The sequence below is a fragment of the Lethenteron reissneri genome, chromosome 57 (genome assembly GCF_015708825.2).
Source record: "Lethenteron reissneri isolate LAM-NWPU_2019-01 chromosome 57, ASM1570882v1, whole genome shotgun sequence".
NCBI classification, from domain to species: Eukaryota; Metazoa; Chordata; class Hyperoartia; order Petromyzontiformes; family Petromyzontidae; genus Lethenteron; species Lethenteron reissneri.
Window position 1 is genome coordinate 2,822,784 of NC_083835.1, and position 18,364 is coordinate 2,841,147.

General features: G+C 43.0%; 1 protein-coding gene across 1 annotated transcript in view; it reads left to right on the forward strand.

The window, feature by feature from the left end:
- Positions 1-18,364, forward strand: part of LOC133357204 (double-strand break repair protein MRE11-like) — a 74,943-nt gene that overhangs the window by 39,429 nt on the left and 17,150 nt on the right. Inside the window, 2 exon segments of the mRNA XM_061575034.1 lie at positions 8,895-8,975; positions 11,896-12,022. Of these exon segments, the coding sequence (XP_061431018.1) occupies positions 8,895-8,975; positions 11,896-12,022 (208 nt within the window).

Consider the following 18,364-nt stretch of genomic DNA (forward strand, 5'->3'; position numbering starts at 1 on the left):
TTTTAAATCACAAATGGTCGCGGGCAGCATAGATGTTTAGTACAACTGTATATGAACACAACATGGCTCCTGCAGCCCTATGACAACCTGTTTGTGTAGGGTGGACACCCCTTCCAGGCACTGTCCAGGCTCAGAGCTGCTTGGCTTTCGAGGTCCGACCAGATCGGCCGCATTTCAATTCGGCGTGATTTGTTCATCGGCGGCGTTGAGGGTTATGGTGTTGCTGTTCTTAACAGTTAACACCTCGCGGTGCCGAGATGTTAATTGCCTCGCCTTTTATACAGGAGGTCGTGGGTGCGATCCTAACTCTGCCGCCTGGATATTTGGCATTTGCATGTTCTCCCCTGTAAATCCGCTATTCTATTTGCATATGCATAGCTAGAGAGACGCAAAGTCATTTGATTGCTTTGTTGAACTTCAACATGACATAACCTTACTGTTTGCAAATTACCAAAAAAAAACCTAAGAATATGAATCCTTGCAGTCACGAAAGCTTCAAATCTAGAATTAAGTAAATGACTATGAGACTAAAATGTAAAAATAAAGTTACGTCTTATCATATATAACAAAAGTATTTTAACACAAATGCTACTACTATCTCCACTCTTACCAACTAAGTTGCCAATTTAAATGATTTAAACTTTTACAAAATGTGCATGTTGCCAACAAATTAACTTCCTTTCATTTTGAAATAGCCGTTGAAAATTAAATTTAAAACAATACAAAAATAGAAACAAACTACTTGTTTAATGCACACACTTTTATTTGCACTCAAACGTAGAAATTAATTATTTTGACCCCAGAATTAATCAAATCTGATGTTCTGAATAAAAGTGGGTGGCTTGCATAATACAAATAGAACATAGCGAAAGGAAACCACCCACTTTTATTCAGAACATCAAATTTGATTAATTCTGGGGCCAAAGTAATTAATCTCTACATTTGAGTGCAAATAAAATTGTGTGCATTGAAAATGTATTTATTTTACCAATTTTTTTAAAATCTTTTTTTCCTTCTGTCTCATCGTGGCTCTTCCTCTCTCCTTCCTGCAATCTCCCCGTTAAAAATTCTGTACGACGCTTCTCTCCTCCGCACCACTTGGCCCAGTGTTGCAAGGCCCAGCGGGCCACTCGCGGCCCCCTGGTGGTCTTTAGTGCGGACCCCTGAAGTGCACCCCCCCCCCCGAAAAATACACATGCGAAAAGACCCCCTTGCGAGCGGTGTGGCAGCCCTCACACTGGCGATGTCTTAATTGCGAAAGCGTCCTCCACTCGCTGAAAATTAGTGAAGGACACTGACGTGGCCAAACCACGCCAGTTTGGCTTCACTCGCTTACAAGTCACGCGCTTAAACCGAACAAATATGTTGCTCCGGTTAATCCGAAATCCACATGATCGCCTCTACAGTACAGGAGTTGCATATCTTTACAACAGTGGGCGGAGTTTGATTGGTTTTCATTGGCGTGGCTCTGTTATCCACTTACTGGGCAGGCATTTTTTCGCGGGAACGGGAAAGTGTTATCACATAGTGATCCGCGGAAAATTGATATTTTGGGATTCGCGATTTTTAATTATCCACGGCCGCCCTCCCCGTCATTAACGCGGAAAATCGAGGGTCTGCTGTATTTGCTATCATCGTCATCATTAGCCATGATCAGTTCACTGTTGGATGAAGGCCTCCCCAATTGACTGCCACCTCTCAACATCCTGTGATGTAGCAATCCATTCAGCACCTCACCACTCCCATCTCCTTGGTGGACGTAGTCTTCGACACATTCCATCCTTTGGCTGCCGCTCCGTTATTATTCTTCTCCAGAGTCCCTTCCAGCGACGCGTACTGCCCCAAGACCACTTTCCTTTCCTAAAAGTCTTAGCACATTCGTCTGTAACACTGTGGCCTTCAAAGGAAAAAGCATATAACACGCGGAATGTCGGTAAATTACCCTCCTTCATAGCCAATGAAAGGGAGAGAAAAGTATTGCTCTTCTTTATTTGCAATGAAAAAGGGCCATTGCCTGAAACGTTGCATTTTATATATAATTTATTTATAAGGCAGTGCTATTGACAGATGTGTTGAGTTGTTATTTGTGCACTGCCATTGCAGTTTCACCAAATCATTATTTTTTCCGTATGTTTTATTTATCTTTGAATATGTTTTTCAATATTCTGTGCTTCCTGAATTGAGATATATTTGTCTGTACGTTGACAAGGCTGACCCAAGTAACTAAATGTAGACGGGGACATTTACTCATATATTATAACGTAAAGGCAAGAATTTTAGTGTGGCGTTTTTTTTCCCTCTGTCATTGGCATGCTCCTGCAAATTATGTCTGAGAATCTAAAGATGATCATTCCTGCACAGATGGTGCATTTTGTAATTCCTTGCGGCAGCCTAATGGGTGACCGAATGCTGGAATCGAATTGCGAATTCCAAATACAGTGGCTCATTAGTTTGCGCACTAACCTCCAGGCTTAGCAACTGCGCAAAGTAAGAATAAAAAAATGTCTGAAACACGCGAAGACGACAACCGTGATGTCGATGGACACTTTTTATCCGCTCCTAGCGATTCATTTTAACCACTTTGTCCACGTCAGCGTTGTCAACCATTCACAGCAGTCAACATTTTCTTCGTACGTTTCAATAATGGTAAGACGTATAAAAAAAATGTGTCCGTTACTCACATTTTCCCACATACATCTTCAACACGGACCATTTGTTTTCGGGCGACTCGCAGTAATATATTTTGTTTCAGTGCTCTACGCGTAATTTGTTTTCTTTTTTTCTTTTGTTCTTTTGGTGTCCTGCGTCACTCTTGCAAATGAGACACTTTGGGTCTCTCGGAGTGCTTGCCTGGTCAATCAAAATAAACTTGAAATGACGTGGCACGTCATACGCAGCTGCCGCTGAGTAATGGTGAACACACTGCACCTGCCCTCTCCCCGTGAGATTTCTCCTGGATAAACCAGTGGAATAATGATCATTACCCATAATCGAGGTTTTTGGGTTAGATCGTGTAAATATATAAATGTGTCGTTAAAACCCGCCCACCACCCGACACGGCCAACTAGTAAGGGTTGTCACGTAAACAGAACGTGGCCAATTCGTCACTCGTACAGCACTAGTGTACTAGTGTAGTGTATAGTGCAGTGTATAGTGTAGTATACTAATACAGCACTAGTGTATAGTGTAGTGTATTGTGTAGTGTACTAGTGTAGTGTACAGTGTAGTGTATAGTGTAGTGTACTAGTGTATAGTGTAGTGTATAGTAGTGTAGTGTATAGTGTAGGGTATAGTGCAGTGTATAGTGCAGTATACTAGTACAGCACACCGGTGTGTTGGAGAGCCAAGCCACAACATTTGCAATCTGAGTACGACGTTTCACCAGGACTTACAACCAGCTTCATCAGGTGACAGACAGATTTGTGGAGAAGTCCACCTATTTCATTCCTTATATAGAGGCGTAGATGTGTTCACCACACAGCTGCTTTCTTGCACAATGTGGGGGGGGGGGTTACTGAGGCAATGCATTATGCGAGCCCTTTGAATTTGTCCTTTCTGTCTATTGTGTCTATTAAAACGGTAATCCGTATTGAAGTACACTGCCCTTTGTAGGCAGGCATTTAAATAATGTATTTTTGATGATTCGCCTTCACGCAGCACTAAGGCGAACGGTTAAGTTATTTTGAGTTCTTTCAATTTCGATAGATCCTCTAATTAGTTTTGACCAGTAGTAGATAGTTTTGCACAAAACTTCAACATTATCAAAATAAATTGAGTGTCCTTGTTGACACGCGTGCTCTGCTACTGCTGACAGTTGTATTTGGGAGAATTTAATATTTGTCTGATGTTCTTTTAGTCTCGTGCTGATCATTCGTCCTGTTTGCCCAACACAACATTTACCACACGCGCAGTTAATCCTGTACACACCTTCTGTTGATCGCTCGGTAATACATCTTTTGTACCAGATATTAATTTCTGTATTTATTGTACCGTGCCAAATCTGGCAGGTTTTAACGACACATTATATATTTACGCGATGATATTTTTCGCAAAAGCCTACGTGTTAAAATGATAATTGCATCGGTCTCACTGCAACTCACTGCAACATGTTCTGAAATTTCTACCACTTGTAATATAAACACTTTGGTTTTTTTTATATATATATGGACAGCTGCTCTTCTAATTCCCAATTACCCGGCAATGAGACGTTTTACATATGTAGGGATTATTACGGGAGAAACGGCGGACAACAAACACAGGGGTGTCGGCACTCACATACACGGGTGGTCACACCGACGTCCTCATCCGTTATTGCCCACGCCCCCAGCCCTCGGAGGTGATCCCTATAAAAGGTGGAGACCCAAAGAGCTCCGAGCAGTTCGACACGAAGCTGACCAGTGAAGATCCAAGACTCGGAGATTAGGCCCTGGGACTCCCCGGTCTCGCCGTCCTTATAAGGGCCGAGCCGGGTAAGCCAGCGGCGCGGCCCAAAAGCTTCCAGACCGCTGCCCTTATCAGGGCAAGGCTGGTTAGCTGGTGCCGAGATCTGTGCTTGCCAGGGCCAGATCAGTCAGCCTCCCGTAGCCCAGCAGAGGAGGACTGGGGAACAGGACAGAGGGCTTAGTACTAGGGTGGGTTTCCCATAGTACGGGTGAAAGGGGCCGATACCCCTTCAACTATTGTGCCTGTCCCTGGGTTAATAAACAGTGTGTCCCAACTTCGACATCGTCTCCTCGAACTTACTACACAGATGAAAGATGCGTTAAGCTAATTCGATGTGAAGGCAGATGATGACGGTGATGATGATATTATATTTCAGTTATATTGCTAAATAACCTAATGCCATCGTTATAATGAGCTGCTTCGCCCCGCGTTGATCGTTCTGTCACATCATATTAAAAGGTTCATCTTCATAGAGGTGAATCAAACAAATACTTTGCTATATTCTCCCTGCAAGTTTTATGCTGCACGTGCACTGCCGATGTGGATGAAGGCCAAAGAGAATGGAAGAAGGGCAATTTTTAGAACTGTTGGGACAATAAAGTTCCTTTAAGGAATAGAAGCGTGGATTTCCTTTCCAAATGTTTGATTTTTGACGGCATATCATCAACTTATTCAATATAAATTTCGATTTGAAGCTTTCGTGACTGCAGGGATTCATATTCTTGGTTCTTTCGGTAAAGTCACGTAGAAGGGAAATAATACAAATAAAATGTAAGACAATTCTCACGACGTTTCGGCCACAACACAAGCAGCCGTCCTCGGGTGAAGAACAGAGCTGTCGGAAAGACATTAGGATGCTTCCGTCTTGAAGACAGAAGCTTGTGTTGCCTCCGAAACGTCGTGATTTAATTTATTTTATATTTTACCTACGTGACTTTACCAAAAAAAACAAAGAGTATATCTATTTTCGACAGCGTATTCAATCATTTTCGAGAGGTAAAAAAACAGCATACTGCACATGTTAAAATATCTTATTAATCATCTGTTTGATCGGTGGCAATATAAAATAATTTACACGTTTGACAATTGAGGACACATCAAATCCAGAGCTGTTGAAACATATGCTGCTGTAAAATGTCGTGCATTTTTCCTCTGCTTGTGATCTTCCACTGCTGAATTGACTATAAAATACACAGACATTTTATATGTGTGCATATATTTTCAATTCTGGTGGGATAGAGTGTGAGATGCATTCGTCTAGTTTGGCTATGGGCACTTAGCCAGGCTCAGTCAGAGGCAGAGTCCGGAGATTGCAGTTAACCAAGCAGGCCACTCTAATGCCAGCTAACAATTCAGGAAAACAGGCTTTAGAAGTAGGCCTGAATTATTACCACCAGTATTCAATAACGAAGTAATCGAAAGCAAACAACTGTAATATTTTCCTCACTAAAGGAACGTTATTTTCGACATTCATATGGCCGAATGCATGTGTCCTTTTAAGGATTCAACTTTGCACGCACACTTAGGCTTCTAACCAAGACAGGCGTCCTGATGTGTGGATGGTAGGTAGGTGGGTCTGTGGCTGTAGACAATATAACAATAGAGTTATTGTTGGAGTGGAGGGGAGTTCAGGCTGTGGGGAGCTCAGGCTACAGGAAAACTCGAGGCATCGATTATATTTTAAGTTTCACTTTTCTCCCAGGGCAATGTACTCCTTGTTTTGTCCAAATTGGAAGATGGAAACGGTATTCTAAAGCCACTCATCGAATTAAACCACTCGTGAATCTCAAGTGTATGAAAGTTATGATACTAATCTTCTAAATGATGCTTTCAATCGGACGAAAACTTATTTGTCAGTCGTTACGGGTCACTAAGTGTTGAGGTTTGGTCGTACATAACGATTACAAATGAAGTGGCGGCTACAGCATTAGAATTTAATTAAGATCCACTTTGGCTTTTTTTTCCTCCGTCTCGAGATACCATTGTGGTTCAACAAAGCATGCAAAGCACTTTGTCCCGCATTAGCATTCTGTAAAAGTTATTTTTGGTTGAGTGATTGATTTAAAAAAAAAAGGTCAGAGTTTCCCCAGTGAAGCCAATTCAGTACCATTACCATATCCCACACGCCTTCATTTGAAAATTATCTCCCAATGCATGAATGTCAGCGGGTACACAGTAGTCCCTCGGTTAACAGTGACATCATCGGTTAACGTTTTTTTTGGAAACGTTTCGCCTCCCACATGACCCCCTATTAACGACACGTTTACGTTATGCGCACGGGCGACAATATCGGCCAATCCGTGTGCTCGAACACAGGGCAGAGCCATGTCCTCTGCCAATCAGCGACGCTCGTTTATGAGCGTTTCGACCTCAACTGGCGTTGCTTACATTATTACGTTTTCTGTTTTTGGCATTGGAAAACAGCTCTCTTGCAGACTCAGTGATTCGACGAACAGTTATTTCGGTTAACAGTTTTTGTGGAAGGGATTAAAAACGTTAACTGAGGGACTACCGTACCTCGAATGAATCTGTGGACATTATTTCAGATTCTTTGACGCGTTTCCGTACCTCGTGTTGCTTGGTGCGACGTCGGGACATTTCTCTCTGTGTGCTTGGAGATTTTTCAGCAACTTGGTTCCAAGCAACACGCTATAAAGCACAACCGCCAAAACCCAAACGGTATTGTTTAAAACTATTATTTAAATGTTGTTGATTCACACCTTAGTCCTTTACTGTGCATACCAGTCCATTTTAACTGAAGCAACTTAACTACAGAAACTTAACTTGGTTGCAAGCAACGCGCTCTATCTCCAGCACAACTCCCAAAACCCACATTCCAGTATTGTTTACAACTGTTCCTTAAAATTGTAAGTAGTATACGTAGCGTATTATCGTGTCCGTTATTTACTGTGCATACGAGTCCAATTGAACTCCGGACAAGCGAGTGAAACGTATTTTTTTGCTAAACGAAATGTGTGGTCACGTGACACGCACGCTGACTCGACGTTGGAAATGTAAACAGTGGCTTTGATTTCCAGAGGGCTTTAGACGTCTTGGGGAGCGGAGGTCAGGGAGATGAAATGTCATGAATATTAAATGCCGAGGTCACCGGAAAGCATCGATCCCCGGGTTCAAATCCACGCAGGCATCTGTGATTAAACCAGACTGTTATAATGGGTTCATGGTCTCAGCCAGGTTCACCGGTGATTATAGTAAAAAAAACATTAAGTTTAGTTCTGCATTTAATGTGGCTAAATTCCCGCTCTGAAAATTGTTACATTTTTCAAACATTTTCTTTGTCATGCGTCAAACGTTAATCTGACTGGTGAAGCGAAGCAGATGGGAAAGTGCTGACCCTGCCTTGTTGGCCATAAGTCATTTGAAGAGATCTCTGGTGGTGGTACCTCTGTGATATCCGCTTCTGCGGACCGTTCTCGTCTCATCGCATGAATCGGGTACCTCAAGAAAAAAATTTGTGGGAAAAGGTAGTAAGATGTACTGTGTATATTTATCAATCTATTTTGTTTGAGGCTGTTGTTTTAAATACATATTTATATGTATATATTTAAAGCATTTAACCATTTTCTATGTTGGTCTGTAACAAGGGCGGGTGGGGTGACACAACAACTCTTGTAAAGATGATCCAATATCAACAGAACTTTAATGTAATGTTGTGTTGCAATTCAGGAAATTACCCGATTGAAAAGTGGCCAAATTTTTCGCAGGGTTGCCCAAAACTTGTTGCTGAAAACCAGCACTAAAATAACTCGTTGCAAATATGCTAAAACTTTATTTTAATGCTCTTTGGTTCTTTCTGTAAAGTCACGTAGGTAGAAAAATAAAACAAAATAAAAATAAAATATCACGACGTTTCGATCGCAACACAAGCGGTCGTCCTCGGGCGGAAAAAGAAATCCAGCAGTGGAACTGCTGAACCGGCTACCCAACCAGCTTGTGTGTTGCTAATTAAATGCTTCTTGTGAAGGTGTATGTGTGTATGTTGATCGTCTTTCTCACCGTACGTAGCCAACCGCGAGTTGCAAAGTGTTAAATGATCCGCGCGTGTGCACGGTGTTTCCTAACTTTTTAAATCCTTTATATTAAGTTCACTTGCTTGCTTGCTTGCGCGCTTACGACCGTGCAAATCTTTCGGTCGTTTTTTAACCCACTTCCCGTGATCCAATCGAGCTGAGATTTTGCACACAGACTCGTTGTGCGTGACAATTAATTTTCGTGAATTTTTTTTTTCAAAATGTTACACTTTTTAGGAATTTTTTTTTATATTTAATTACCAATTGCTTAATGGTGGCAGGCAATCATCTGACCCATAGGTGGCAGCCATCTCAAGCCAGAGGACGAGAGGACTCTAGCCGCCACGCATATAAAGGATTTATAGTGAAAAACTTTGTTTTTACGGGTTAATTTTTTGTTAAATTGGTTTTTACCCACAGGTGGAAGACATGCTTGAGCAAGCCGCAGCTGAGCGATCGGGACACAGCAAGCAGCCGGACCGGCCTCTGATACGTCTGAGGGTAAGCCTGCAGCCACTGCAAGTCTTCATCACTCGTTATCATCATCATCGTCGTCGTCGTCAACATGTGAGGATACCAGCTGTGGGAGAAAACCAAAGAACCCAGAGGGAACAACCTCTGTAGGACGTGGATCAGAGGTCGCAATCGGGTACCCGATACCCGTACCCTACCCGATACCCGGCTACCCGTACCCGGCCGGGTATCGTGTACGGGTACGGGTACCCGTACCCTTCCCGGCCGGGTACGGGTACCCGTTTGTGACCCTGGTGCGGCCGGGTACGGGTAAGGAATCAAAACCCGTTTGCGACCTTTGACGTGGATAGATACATAGACGACAAACAGAGAAGCACTCGAGTGACAGATGGAAGCCCGGTTCGTCTTACTGTCAGGCACATGTGGTGGCGTTGTGTCTAATAGCCGCCAGCCCATAGACTTCACCATCAACATCGGCTGTGTCACCTTCCTCAGCAGCATTAGACTCGTCAGGGACAGCAGCAGCAGCAGCATCATAATCATAAAATGTTTGTCAAGTAAAGCAATGCACCATACTTAAGTAAAGAGTCACAGTGAGTTTCTGCTCCAATGAGCATGGAAGCTGGGCTCATCCGTTATTTCCAGCCTTGAACCAGTCGTGGAGATTCAACATTCCTCCGATTACCTCGGCTGGCTGCGTACGGTGCGAAAGAAGTTCAGCATACGTACATAATACATGTCTAATAGGACAACCACTTTTTATACTTCCCCACAAAAGTGGTAACTGTTTAACTGACCCACTCCCGGGGGGATGACGCGCTGAGTTTAACCCTCAACCAGGATTTTAACTCCCGCTCGCTCTGCCTGCTGAGCCATACGTGCATAGTAGCCGTCTTCGTCATTCCGTTGTGAACCTATTTGCTGGCACCTCCCCCCCCCCCCTGTTTAGTAGGCTACTTCTCACAACGCCACCACTGACAGTGTCTTAACTTGCACTTCAAAATCGGGAAGAATAGTTCGGGAAATTCTTCCAAAGAATTACCTCCTGAAGTGAGGCATTGACTTAATGATAATACTTAGTTCTGGATTTGAAGCTTTCGTGACTGCAAGGATTCATACTCTTAGGTTTTTTTTTGTAAAGTCACGTAGGTAGAAAAATATAATGACAAAATAGTAATAATTGAAAATAGCTAAATAAAATCACTTTATTTATTTATTTTTATTTATTATTATTTATATTTTTTTTCCTACGTGACTTTACCGAAAAAAACTAAGAATAATACTTCGATTTGATGCTAATTGCATCATACTTTTATTATTATTATCGTTTGGACAATAGCATCCCATAAGGCTGTAAATGAATTTTATGTATCAGGACCAAATCCCATAAGAGCCACTACCAAGCAAATCAGAACCCGACGATGCGAAGTGTCACTCAAAAAAAATTAATAAACAAAATTAAGAATTGGCGTCATAACGAAAGGGCACAAACAAACAACAACAACAACAAAGTTATCGCAACAAAGAATTTGCACTTTGGGTGAAAACAAATCCGTCGGCGATGACGATGGTGTCACCACCTGTCCCGCTTTCATGTGGTCACACATCAATATTCCCATCACACCTTTCCATCATGTGACATTGTCCTTCTGTTATGTTTCCATTTTAAGTCGTTAACAGTTGAAACTCCACGCGCATCGATTTTCTCTCCATTGCCTTTGATTAATGAAGGTGCATAAAATGCTAAGTGTCCCTGTAATGTGCTGCTCCTCACTAGGCCATATGTCGATCTACTTGTGTTTATCTTTGGCCTATTGATCCTTTCTGGGCAAGTTGCCAAGTTAACTGTGGTGAGAGCCATTCCCCGAAGAGATAGGCAAACGTGTGTAATCTTTACTTAAAGAATATGAAATTGATGAAGTAGATTTTTCACTGTTTTCACTTCGCCTCCAGCTATCAACGTCTTTCACGGTACCCTTTCTGTTTGCCTGCAAGAGAGATTTTAATTGAGCCGTTTATTTAAAAAACAAAGTTTACCGTGAGCGGATTGTCATTTCATGTCATCTTTTAATCTCCACGTATCTGATTAATTTATAATGTCATACTTTTGTTCAATTTTTTTCACGTGCACACAACACTTGAGTCAAAGAGTCACGAGAGATTTCCTGTTCTCATGAATGTCGAGGGGGTGGTCATCTGCTTACAGTGCTGAGCCTGCGGGAGAAATGCCCCATTCCTCAGGGAGTGAGTCCTGTATCCAACCAGAATTCCAACTCTCAACCTACCGATTGCGTGCCACTCGCTCTTCCTGGCCGATCATTTTGGCCTCACCTGGGATGTCAGGTTGTTACCCATACTTCACCACGCCGGTCAATGCGGGTTGGTGACAGGAAGAGGTCAGATATAATTCGCCGCTGACGTTAGCCATTGGGGGGACTTGAACTCAGGCAGTAATGATTGCTGTGTATAATAATCCCAATTCAGTTAATTTACGGTGTCAAAATTGAACCCAGACGCACGGCACGCAATGGCCTCCTCTCTTGCGAATGATGTTACGGGCCCTTTAGTCTTCTTGGTTCTTTCGGTAAAGTCACGTAGAAGGGAAATAATAAATAAAAATAAAACATAATAAAATACAATTCTCACGACGTTTTGGCCACAACGCAAGCAGCCGTCCTCAGGTGAAGAACAGGTCTGTCGGAAAGACAGCGTCATCCCTTCTACGTGACTTTACCGAAAGAACCAAGAAGATGAATCCCTGCAGTCACGAAAGCTTTATACGGTTTAATGCACCGGCAGGTATAATGAGGGCGGCCACTGGATTCGAACCGTCAACCTCTGTGTCAAAGGTCGAACGCGCTACCGCTAGGCCATGTCACTGCCTACAAGGTGCTGACGAAGGTATTGAGGTGATGTTTGTCCGTGCACCCTATTCTGTTGTTTGCAGATTGACTACAGCGGAGGCTTTGAGCCGTTCAACACTCTGCGCTTTAGCCAGAAGTTTGTGGAACATGTTGGGAACCCGAAGGACATCATTCACTTCTTCAGGCAGAGGGAGATGAAGGCCAGAACAGGTTTGCTCTCAATCACGTATTCATTATTATCATTCTGTCACCTTCACGGCAACAACATTTCGCTGTGGCGAGATGTTAACTCCCTCTCACATCCACGCGACCACGGGGAGAGAGTGAGAGGCACGCAAATATACAGCAGCAGGCGTCGGGGTCGGGATCGAACCGACGACCTCCTGCGTAGCGGTCGTGGTCGTCAAAATCTCCTAGCCACCGCGGCGTATTGTGAGAGACCCACGCTTTAAGATGTTCTGTGTTCATATTTTGTTTGTTACGGTTGCACCCGACTTAAGAGCTGCATGGCTCACAGGGCTATACCTAATAAATTAAACTTGAAACTTGAAATTCTCCTCGCATACAGGAGTTCGTGGGTTCCATCCCAACGCTGACGCCTGTATATTCGGGGTTTTCATGTTCTCCCCGTGGTCGCGGGGATTTTTCTCCGGTTTGATGCCCCCACATTTCGAATCGACGTGCGTTTAGAGTATTTAGCTGCCGCTATAAATTTCCACGTGATAAGCCACTTCGTTCGGCTATCATTTGTGACCAGGTCACTTCTGAAAACGAGCTATATGGCTAAGTGGGCCTTACTTGGCAAAATAAAAAATAGTTTAGTTTAAGTTATGGAGCTTCGACATGCAAGCCCCCGACGGGCTTCATAGAAATTAATTTAAAAAAATACATTACATAGATAAGTTGGAATTAACGTTGGTCCGATTGAGTTCAAATGAACACATTCAGCCATATGGCCAAAACAGTTGATTTAGATTGCGATCATTTAGCTCACTCTATTTACGATATTAACTTAGTACGTATGTTGAACTTCTTTCGCACAGTACGTAGCCAACCGTGTTAATCGGAGATCCTCAAACATTTCACACAGTTCATCGCCATGTTCATCAAAGTATTGAATTTCTTGTTGAATTATATAAAGAGCCACTCAAAATTATTTTTTTCTTACTTTCAAGTTTTATGTGCCTCCTGGTTTTATTCATTAAACTTAAACACCGTGAGTTCAGAGACAATCCCGTCAATGTTTAATGTTTGCTCAACGGAGTTCAAACGTAATGCATAACTTGTCAATACACACAGAGTTGTTGTGTAGAGAGCGCAGACGCACAGACGATCCTGAGCAGCCTGTGAATACGAACGGATTAGAATGAGATTCTCGGCTGTGGACATGAACATCAGAAGTAACAAATAGAGAGGGTTTAGTCTCTGTTCTATATTCGTATTGAGTGGCACCGTATTATTCAGTATACATTTTGCATCCTGAACTCTTAATCCACGTTTCTTGTTAGCCATACAAACCTGGGAATCCGTCATTCTTGCCGTGTTACACTGATCCCAATGAATCTCGGATTTCTCAAATCAAGGACGATGGGAAATGTCACTTGCGAAAGCAGTTTGAACGTGCAAATGGCTTGTACAACAACAACAATGGCCGCCATTCGCCACTAACTGACGGTGACATCTCCATGGCGCCTGTGCCAGGCCAGGTGCACTTTGAGGCCACGTGACGTGTCGAAGGCTCGCTAGCAGGAGGTTAAGGGACAGACCCAGGTGCCATGGGTTTACTGACTAAGATGACTGGCAGATGCACCAGCTGTGCCCCCTACTGTGCCAACTTACTGCTGTTTAGCCGCCCGGCGCTCCGCTCACTGTTGTGAGCGTCGCTCCTCTGATATCCGTCGTTGTTGGAGGGCGACTGCCTCCAACTGCCCAGTAGCATCCTTCACGAGCCTCCTCCACAGAGGCCGATCTTGACACGGCTGGTACCAGTCTGCGGTAATCAGCGCAGATTGCCCCAGACCCTAAACGTGGAGTGCTCCTCTAAAACAAGAGTGGACAGTCTCGCCTACTTCACATCTCTCCAGAGACGTAGATGGAGTGAAAGAGTAATTGCACCTCTCTGAAGAAGTGGTAGAATTAGCCATAGGCGTTTTAGGGTTGCTGCTTGTCCCCACCCGTTAACACCGCAAAATAAATGGTGGCAAGTCTCCTGTTCCCAGTGCTGCCCGATAGACCCCACGACTCGCAAATCTAAATCGCAGTGATTTTCATCCCATTGTCCTGATGGTATTACTCCTCTGTGTCATCACCCCCGTGCTATCGGTACATTGGTCGCCTTTTGTAGTTCTCTGCTTTTACAGGATGGCATGCGGATTGCCACACAAATAGGACGGATTTTGTGTATGGAGATTGAGGAAATTAGCTAAACATTTAATTTCCACCACAACTTTCCACCGACACCATTCAGCCTCGTGGTTTTTAATTGCCGTAATGGGACCGACAAACCGCAGTCTTAACATCTCGTCAAAAAGAACATTTTATATTTCTGTATCACACGATCACGAGAGGTTGCTGTGAATTTGGCCTTCATCCAGCAGTGGATTGACCATGGATGATTATGATGATTGCTATATTAGCGCTTTTAATGATAGTGCATCACTGATTGCTTGCTGCTGCCGGAAACAGCATCACCGAATAATTTGTATCAGAAATGTACGGGTAGTTATGGAAATGGTGATTGGGCTCGGGAAATTTGTTTCATCCTCTGCAACGCAATTATAATGGCAGTCAAATTCCTTGTATTGAGATGGTAATGGAGCCCAGGAATCCACCGCCAAGGGGTGGTTATGCCTTGTTTGTCCTCAACCAGAATACATCTTCCCACAATGCATTGTGCCAGCAACATTTTCCAATTCAACTTTTAATATTGATTCGTTTATTCAGTCATGATTTTCGTTATTAAAGGGGGTTGTCTCTGTTACTCAATAGCTACTGTTATGCAACTATTCATATGCCCATTCAAAAACTGGTCATGAGAAAGCATGAAAATATTTTAAATTCTCATTAGGCCCCGTGTCGTATTAAGTGCAGACTCCAATTATTATTAACTCTTTCTCTGGACTCTCTGTGTATGTGCTATGAACAAGGGCCAATGCCTGCTATGTTGCTGATTTTAAATATGTTTTAATGTAATTAAGGCCACAGTGTTGTTTACAAATGCGTTGAGTTTTTTGTTTCCATTATTTGTGCTTGTGCACCACTGCCAGCGTGGAAGCTACGGCAAATAAAATTTATCATTCTCCCATATCTTAAATTGAGCCGACCTAACGATGTTCACCCACAACACCGATAGGCTCATCTTACACGTGCTCGCTGGTGACACTCATTGCTTTTATGGCTTTATTTTGGTGATTTTCGAAAAGTTTTTTGGTTTGGCCATGTTTGTTTGTTGTAGTACAGAGTTAGACTGATGGCCTTAATCTAAGTTGTCTTGTGGTTGTTGTTGTTTGACTTGCATCCCACTGGGATTTTTGCACACAGTGTTGGTGTACGGTGCTTTTTCTGCAATATTTTGCTGTATTTTCTTGGATTTTCTGTTTGCACATAGTCACATAGTCACTTTAAGATGTTGTCTTGTTGATGTTTTTGTTTCCTGTTTGTTGCGGTTGCACCCGATTCAAAAGCCGAATGGCTCACAGGTCCAATGAGATCAGGGATGCAGGGGAACTATCGCCTATAGGCATGACAGTCAGAGCACGATCATCATCATCTGACAAGCGTAGGCGACGAAGGCCCTTTGGTGCCAACCAGAGTGTGTGTCCATCACGTGTCAGGACCGATCTTATTAACGAACCCACAAGTCCGGTGGATGGCCCGACGGATGGTGCCAAAGCACCATGCATTCAATCGAACGTACTTTTTATTATTATTGTTATTATTATTATTATTCAAAAACCCAGTATACAAAAGTAGATTTTTCGAAGAGGAGGGAGCAAAATAACAAGTGACTTGTGCCAAACTCAAAGCAATACACATCCGGGCTCCCTTGGCCTACCCCGCTAGGGGTAACGGACGGGAGCGGTACCAGACGTGCATTTCTAACGCCTGACTTTTCGAGTCGGCCTCGGCCACGTTCTTCAATGTCCCCCGATTGGACACGTCCCCAGTGTGTTCGAGAGGGTTGAATCTTAGTCACGAGTTCTATACCATAGGAGTTCTATACCATAGGAGTTCTATGGTGTGTCAAACTTGCATCCATTACACTGGTCAACACACTTTTTCTGGCATAAGGTATTCCAACGGTCTTAAGGTAATTTTGGGGTGCTGATTCCAAATCTGGCATCAGTTTTTGTCTATCACATCAGGTTTTTGAGATATAAAATATTGCATTTTCAATAAAAACTGCAGAAGAAAAATATGAAATAAATGTGGATATCTACATAAAATGATATTATAAACACACTATGCTAAAAATACAGCACCATATTTTAACACTAAAGCAGTCACTGACTCGCAACAACTTGCAATCATAAGTGACAGAGTTAATTTCTGGTAAAATCAATGAAAATGGGGTATGCCGATAGCATAAAAATGAGATGTGATAGAGCAAATCTGAGATCAGATTTGGAATCAGCACCCTGAAATTAGTCTAAAACAGCTGCAAAAGTCCAGGCCAGAAAAAAATGTTTTTTTTTTTGTTGACCAGTGTTATCTCTCTCACCTCTCTGTGGATGTCTACTATGAATAAGTGCCATTGCCCAAAACGTCACCTGTTACATATGTATCCTTCTCAGGCCACGGTGTTATTGACGAATGTATTGAATTTTCTTAAATATTTAGAGAGAGAGAGATAGAAATTGGCAAAGCAGTGGTGCGGAAGTCATCCCATACGTTTGCGGTGCATTCTTGTGTCAATACCCTGGCCTTAGCAAAGATGCTTCCTTTGGGAGGGCCTGTGTGGGGGAGGCCTGCCCTCTTCATCTGTGTCACCATCTGTGGTACTTTTGCTAATTAATATTATAAGGAAGGTTCCTGCAAACGGCGGAACTGGCCTGAAAAATACGGGTTTTTTTCAATGCACGAAGGTACACAAAACTAATTTTCTTCTGTCCAAATGATGTGCGATGGCTCTTTCCTTAAGATGCAGCTCATTACCGGGCAATCAAATCACGCGTTACCCCCCCCCCCCCCCATGCTGAGCAGAACATTAACGGCTGATGTGTCCCCGCTAATGTTTATCGAATCGGAATTGATCGAGGCTTCTTAAAAGTCATAATTAGGGCATTGACCAAATTTTTGCTTCCCAACCCTCTTTGCAGCGGATTTACGCACAGCCCAAGCAAGTGTCAGTATGAGAGGTGTCGCTATTGACTCTTGTACCTGCTCAGCGATTTAATTAATTTTCTCAAATCGGGGTCACGACTGTTAGTGGTAAAGGTGCAGTCCTGCAATGTTATCCATCTGTGCTCCCGCTGGCCGATGGGACTCCACTGGAGGGTGCCTCACAAGGCGTTTTTGGCCTACTCTTCCTTTTTTGCGTGATAGCCTGGAACAGGTGGACGTACCCACACTTTACCCCACCACATACGATCCCACGATGCTGGGTGGGCAGAGGCTGGTGGTGGGAGCGGGGATTTAAGTAACTTGCCCAGCCGTTGCAACTGCCGCATCATTGCCAGATCGAATTGACCTGGCGACCTAGGTTCAAAGGCCAGTGTGCTAACCTTTTCACCGTGGCTTGCGTCTGTGATGATTGTAGTGGCCACTAATGGGCGCAGGGTTCACATGAACCCATTGCGAGAAACGTAAATAATATAACGTGGATTCTGTCCGCGATGAAGTTGTTTGGGTTTGATCGTGGAAATGTTTTATGTATGTATGTTGAACTTGTTTCGCACCATACGTAGCCAAGCATGCTAATCAGAGGCCTGGGGGAAGGACAAAAAAATAAAAACAAAAGCAGTTGTAAAGAAAAGAAATGTCATTTTAGATTTGAAATTACAGTGGCTTCATATCGGAAGTAAGAGCGCTCCAGATGGCCGCAGAAGCGCATCTGAAAGCGCGTGATGCGGTGATCGTGTCGTACACCCACCTCCACCCGACACAGCCAATCGGTAAGGTTCATCACGTGAACAGAACGTGACAATTAGTTACTATCGGTAAAGTCACGTAGGTAAAACATTCAATTACTAAAAGTAATAATAGAAGTAAAATAAAATAATTTTCTTTTTTATTTAGTAATTTTATTTTTTACCTACGTGACTTTACCGAAAGAACCAAGAACATGAATCCTTGCTGTCACGAAAGCTTTAAATCTTGAATTAGTTACTACTTCGGCACCACCAGTTGTGTGCTAGGGACTTAACCCACAACAGCATTTGCAACCAACATTTTTCTTTTCGATTTAAAGCTTTCGTGACTGCAGAGATTCATCTTCTTGGTTCTTTCGGTAAAGTCACGTAGAAGGGAAATAATAAAAAAAAACATATTTATTATTATTATTTTATTATTTCCCTTCTACGTGACTTTACCGAAAGAACCAAGAAGATGAAC